The sequence below is a fragment of the Oratosquilla oratoria genome, chromosome 37 (assembly GCF_046742065.1).
Source record: "Oratosquilla oratoria isolate Oo_2021 chromosome 37, ASM4674206v1, whole genome shotgun sequence".
Taxonomy (NCBI): domain Eukaryota; kingdom Metazoa; phylum Arthropoda; class Malacostraca; order Stomatopoda; family Squillidae; genus Oratosquilla; species Oratosquilla oratoria.
Genome location: NC_134813.1, coordinates 45,207,652 through 45,214,178, shown reverse-complemented (window position 1 = coordinate 45,214,178; position 6,527 = coordinate 45,207,652). Strand labels below are relative to the sequence as shown.

The 6,527-nt window shown below is 41.0% G+C and overlaps 1 protein-coding gene across 2 annotated transcripts; it reads left to right on the top strand.

Moving 5' to 3' along the window:
• The first annotated feature begins 278 nt into the window (after window positions 1-278).
• On the top strand, window positions 279-2,980 carry LOC143019701 (elongation factor 1-alpha-like). Of its 2 annotated transcripts, none has more exons than XM_076175679.1 (3): window positions 279-471; window positions 1,164-1,944; window positions 2,266-2,980. In XM_076175679.1, exons 2-3 carry the CDS (start codon window positions 1,192-1,194, stop codon window positions 2,896-2,898), a joined length of 1,386 nt encoding a protein of 461 aa, XP_076031794.1. In that variant the 5' UTR covers window positions 279-471; window positions 1,164-1,191; the 3' UTR covers window positions 2,899-2,980. The 2 variants fall into 2 exon arrangements, with proteins under 2 accessions (XP_076031794.1, XP_076031795.1); XM_076175680.1 differs by having other exon boundaries at window positions 349-476.
• Window positions 2,981-6,527: the final 3,547 nt, after the last annotated feature.

The following is a 6,527-nucleotide window of genomic DNA, read 5'->3' as shown; positions in this document are numbered from 1 at the left end:
ATGAATTACGATAAGAATACCCCGTTTCTCCTGGGCAACTGACTGAAGGAGTAAAATTTTTATTGATATATTGACTTCAAGAAACACATTTTGAAAATCACTTATTTAAAAAAAATATTAAATGTTTCGACATTGATCGATAATCCGAATTTACTTATTAAGAAATGAGAATTCCATAGGTATGATATGGACGTTTAGTGTTTGTATTATGCATTTTTTTTGGCAATTGTAGGATTCATTTTAAAGAAATCGAATGTACCGCCTTATCTCCTTTCCAGGCATGCGCGCAGCTCACCAATGAGCATTTAGTATGAGTTCAGTACGTCAGAAAGAAGGACCAATAGGAATATCACTTGTTGTGACGTCACAAACGCGTCGGCCAATCAGCTGCCAAGTAGTGGCTATATAGTACTAACATCTCTGGATATCGCTCCTTTCCTCGTGGCCAGTCGAAGGAGGCCTGTTGTCGAGGTAAGGTTCGTGAATTCTGCTTATTATGTGGAAATGAAGAGTTTGATATTTACAACAAAGTGTGCATACTGTGGTGCTTCATATGATCATATTGTGTTATATTGATTTGGGGGAAGAAGGGGGTCAATTTTGATGGAAAATAGTGATGCTGATCAAATTGGTTGGCATATGGTGTGCAAGGAGCGATCAGTGAAGTCTTTGTGCAAGAAGCTTCAGTATACTGATACCCAAACACATGTCCGTGAAAGTGATGGTGATAATAAGTCGTTACAACGTCGGAATCGCGGGAAATGATGTACCAGGTTGTTGGATGATTGAAAACTTCTGGAAGCCGGTCCAGGGTGTGTAGGGGTGTCATGGCGGACAAGGCACGTGCAGTGTCTAAGCTGGATTCCAACTTCAACTGTACAGTGATGGAAGCTGGGTGGTAGAGGGTTTTAAGATAAATACTTAACCAGGGTCGTGCCCGGGGACCCTGCTGTAGTAATTCTTGTCTAAGTATTAAATTAACCTATCGTTCAGTTAATTTTTAAGTTGTAATTCTAATATGGTTGGCAGCCCTGTGCGCCGGAGACGCGGTGGGTGGAGACCTCGTGGTCGCCAAATGTCGCCAGCTGTGCATTAAATGTGGTGCTAGTTGTAGGTGAAGAACTCTAATTTAACGTTATTAAGACCAGGTTTTTCCGTTTCAGTTTGAGCAGCTGAGCAAAACTATCCAAAATGGGTAAGGAGAAGGTTCACATTTCCATCGTGGTCGTTGGCCACGTAGACTCTGGCAAGTCTACCACCACCGGCCATCTGATCTACAAATGCGGTGGTATCGACAAGCGAACCATCGAGAAATTCGAGAAGGAATCTTCCGAAATGGGCAAGGGGTCTTTCAAGTATGCCTGGGTTTTGGACAAGCTTAAAGCCGAGCGTGAACGTGGTATCACCATCGACATCGCCCTCTGGAAGTTCGAGACGAACAAGTTCTACGTCACGATCATCGATGCCCCAGGCCATCGCGATTTCATCAAGAACATGATCACAGGAACTTCTCAGGCTGACTGTGCAGTACTTATTGTTGCTGCCGGTACCGGTGAGTTCGAAGCCGGTATCTCCAAAAACGGCCAGACCCGTGAGCACGTGCTTCTGTGCTTCACCTTGGGAGTCAAACAGCTCATCGTGGCCGTCAACAAAATGGATTCCACAGCCCCACCATACTCTGAATCTCGATTCAGTGAAATCAAGAAGGAAGTCGGTAATTACATCAAGAAGGTGGGCTACAACCCCGCAGCTGTCCCCATCCTCCCCATCTCTGGTTTCCATGGTGATAACATGCTGGAGAAGTCCGAAAAAATGTCCTGGTGGAAGAAGATGACTGTGGAGAGGAAGAGTGGTTCCTACTCCGTGGAGACCCTCTTCGAGGCCCTGGACAACATCGATCCCCCTGCCCGCCCTCACGACAGACCACTTCGCTTGCCCCTGCAGGTAAGTTTAACCAGGTAGATTCCTGGCTCCTTGTTAAAGATGTTTAATCTGAACTAAAACTTATAATCCAAAGTAAAACTTCATGAATGGTATATATAAAGTAACTTGTAGATTAGCTTCCTATATAAAAGAAAACTTGATGGTATATCAAAGGTAACTAGATTAGTTTCCCATGTCGGAAATCTACCACGTGTTAGGGTTGAAATGCAAAGTATAGGGTAAGGTACTAGGTGTTTCAGTGGTAGACAAAGGACTTTTCGTAGGTAATACACGTACAACTTCGATTTGCGTAAAATCCTAAATGTGTGTTTTGCTTTGCAGGATGTGTACAAGATCGGTGGTATCGGTACTGTGCCCGTAGGACGTGTTGAGACCGGAATCATCAAGCCCTCGATGGTCGTGACATTCGCCCCCAGCGGTCTGACCACTGAGGTGAAGTCCGTGGAGATGCACCACGAATCTCTCGCCGAAGCTCTTCCTGGTGACAACGTTGGCTTCAACGTCAAGAACGTCGCCGTGAAGGATCTCAAGCGAGGTTACGTGGCTTCCAACTCCAAGGAGGACCCTGCCAAGGAAGCCCAGGACTTCCAGGCCCAGGTGATTGTGCTCAACCACCCTGGCCAGATCAACGCCGGCTACCAGCCCGTGCTTGACTGCCACACCGCCCACATTGCCTGCAAATTTGCCGAACTGGAGACTAAGATTGATAGGCGTACTGGTAAGGAGTTGGAGAATGCACCAAAGTCCATCAAGTCTGGTGATTCTTGCATCGTGAAGATGATACCTTCCAAGCCCATGTGTGTTGAGTCGTTCTCTGATTACGCTCCACTTGGTCGGTTTGCTGTTCGTGACATGAAACAGACGGTGGCCGTAGGTGTCATCAAGAAAGTGAATAAGAAGGAAGCTTCTGGCAAGACCACAAAGGCCGCTGAAAAGGCTCTCAAGAAGAAGTAACCAACATCTTAAAGGCATAGTTTATCTTTATCTAGTCTTTAAGATGTATGGTTTTTATAAATAAAAAGTTTGTTAAGGAAGATTAATTTTGTTTCATTCACGCTTGCATGTCTGAAAAAGTTGCTATTATTGCAGGCATCTGTGAATGTCTATTTGGTATATTATATATACGCAATAAATGAAAATGCAATCCTACCTTTGGTATTACCCTAGCTAGCTTTACTTCTCTGAACTTGAGGATATAGACTAGAACCAAGGGTAGAAAAAATTACTCTGTATGGAAATTTAAGAACTGAAACTGACCCAGGGTGTGAACCACTGGAAACTAAACTAAGACCTACTTTGATCAATAAGTTGTGCACAAGAAACTTTTTGGCATTGAATGTCAAATTTAAATGGCACCAGAAACAAAGATGGAATATTTAACTTTGGTTGCTATGTGGAAATTGAGGTTGCCAACATTTTACATCACAAATTGTGCATTGCCTTGACCAAGGCGATTGGGAGAATGCAAAGTTGAATGTATTGAAACGCAGAATTCTTGGAGGAATACTTTGAAAATTCAAGTGACACTACAGTATTTAGATCGAAGTCTCGGTGATAAGTGGGATTTCACAATGTTCGGTCGAATACTGACTTAGTGAAGAGTGGACTAGGGTTAGGCTCTGAACTGGGAAATTTTGGAGCAGCTGGGGCGGGAGATTTGGCAAGCTTTTGATGAATGAGTTGAGGATTGGAGCATTGGCGAGTGCGGGTTAGGTCTAGCTTTTAAGTTAAAGGACAAGGATACTTTGACGATTAAAACATTAAGGATATTTAGCGAGCAGAGAATTGGGCATTTAACGAGTAGTGACTGAATACAAACTGGGATGAGTATTTCAACATGGATCTACGATCCTTCTACCCGAAAATGGGACTGTTTAGTGCGAGTAACTAAGTGTAGGAATGCAAATATATGGTAGTGGAGTAAACATAAGTGGGAAAGAACATTAGGTAAAGTGAGCGAGTTAGACATTGCAAGAGCATCTGGTCTAGGATTACGTGCTGGACTTGCCCTTTAGGATAAGCACACATACCCCAACCTCTTGCTTAAGGGGGACAGTGCCGGCTGCATAGTCTTGGATGTTAAGCATTGAAACAACGTGCTGAAATCGTGATCGGCAGCTATTACCCTTCTGAATAGAGGTTAGACCATGTGTATTTAGGAATGCTGTGACCTATACATCCATACATAAACACGCAGATATCCATATATAAACATGCATAAAGGAATACAAGTGCAAAGATGCAAACGGCAACTAACGTCAATACGGGTTTGCTTGTGAACTGAAAAACGTGTAAATAGGGCGAACTAAGAACCATGGACTAAATTTTAGTTCGAGCTCACGATGCTGATAATTTAAGTAGACTGGGGTTAGACTATTTATCTAAGCGTTTTTAAGTGTCAACTGTATTTGAACCTGCAACGTAAAAAGGTAGTTTGTTCTAAATATTTACAATGAGGTTGCATGCACACATACATGTCGATCACGAGTCAACGCGTGATCCACACAACACATGCATGCACGCATACATGTAACACGCAACATTTACTTAATCAAAGTGGTTAACTGCTTACTCTGTTGGTCAAAATTTCAATCTCAATACGTTTCAGAGTAGGCAAGTAGTTGAAACACGTTCGGAGGTATTCAAACGATTGGCGGGAGATACAGGGTCAGTCGACTCAAGCGGGCGAAGAGGATGGATGTACAGTACAACTGTCCGCCAATGCGACGTTGCCAGATATATGTTGACAGTTACTCGTATATGCACCATGTTTGGTACGGAAAAGTTTATTTGTAAAAAAAAAAGGGGGGGGGGCAGCGTTGCATGACGTAAATTGTAAAGAATAACGTTATCGTGACTATCAAGAAAAATGCTGGTTTGACATTAGTGCACTATGTTCCCTGAACTGTCAGGAACACAATAAATGGAAGAGGTAAGCTGTTTCATACAATCAATTCCTATTATTCCATTACTAACAAGCAGTCCATATTAACTAGTAAATTCGATAACCTATCGTATATACGAACATTTGCATTTGTTTTTAACGCAGTCGCAGTGATTCGACGTGATCTGGCACCGTGCATGGCAGTTGCTGTGGTGGATGTTATGTGCAACGAGTCTTCTAATTTTTTTAATATTCATCCTGAAAACGTACGTCAGTTTTCATGGAAAACCGTTTATCAGTTCCAGCTCTTTTTTTTGTTCCATTTCAGAATAACTCTAACACATTTTCATTTCTTGCATATTTTGCACTAGAAAGATTTTTCCCGCTATGGAATGGTTAGGTTAGGAGATATTGGGCAACGTAACTTTCATGTTAAACATCCGTGCTTACGTTGTTCTGAAATTTTTCCCTTTTCCACCTACTTGCTGTTTTTGACTTGACATAGGGAATAAAATGTAGTATTTTCTTTTTAAATTCTCCTTTGGAATATGTATATATATATATATATATATATATATATATATATATATATATATATATATATATATATATATGTGTGGATATGACTATGGAATTTCCAATAAGTAACATAATAGATGACTGAACAGAAACAAAGGATGATCAGAAAAGATATACCAATATATTATATTTTTTGTAAGGAGGATGGAAGGTTGTTGTTACTTAATGAATCCTCATCTTATACGAGAAAGTTTACAATCCATTTGAGCCACCTGATGTTGATGAGAATATGATCAATCTTGCTTATATTGATATAAAAACAACTACTGTTTGTGGCTTCTTCATATTAAGGATTTAAACGTTTACAAGGCCTTGGGATCAGTTGTGCCCTGAAAAAAGCAGATGAGTTATCAGAAGCCCTGAGAGGGGGTTTACACGGTCGAACGCGGTTCGACAGCCGTGTTTAAAGTGATGTGTGAACGGGGTATTTGGTTGTCGAACACGTTGGTTAAACCCCAAATACCCCCGTTCACACATCATTTTAAACACGTGTCTGTCGAACCTATGGTAATACTTATGACCCACTTTCGGAGAAGAATAAGCGAAGGTAAAAAGATCCGTATGTTTCGATCACTAACTGTGATCCTCTTCAACATCTGCTGAAGAGGATCACAGTTAGTGATCGAAATATACGGATCTTTTTACTTTCGCTTATTCTTCTCCGAAAGTGGGTCATTAGTATTATTCCAATGTGCTACGACATTACTTTGTTGTAATCCTATGGTATTGTTGTAGTAACAACAGTGCACAAAAATGATAAAAAAAAAAAGAAGTACAGACCCATATGGTTAACATCTCGTATGGTTAAACTTATGAAAACAATTATGCGCCACCCCTTTTTCAGGTAAAGGCCTAATAACTGAATGTCAGCATAGTTTTACTAAGGGAAGATAATATCTGACAAACTTTTGGAGACTAGAGGATTGGACAGGAATGTATGATAGATGCGAGGCATTTGATGTAATTTTCTCATTTCAAAAGAATTTTTGATAGCGTCCCACATAGGGGATTATTATATAAATTAAATCATCAAGAGTCTGTGCTAATGTTCTGGGTTGGATTGAGAATATTTAAGTTGAGAACAATGTGTATCAGTAGACAGCGTTAAACCAAAATGAAT

Coding starts and splice junctions, on each gene's coding strand:
- LOC143019701 (XM_076175679.1), top strand. CDS start 1,192: ATGGGTAAGGAGAAGGTTCACATTTCCATCGTGGTCGTTGGCCACGTA. Junction 1,945..2,265: donor CACTTCGCTTGCCCCTGCAG/GTAAGTTTAACC, acceptor TTTGCTTTGCAG/GATGTGTACAAGATCGGTGG.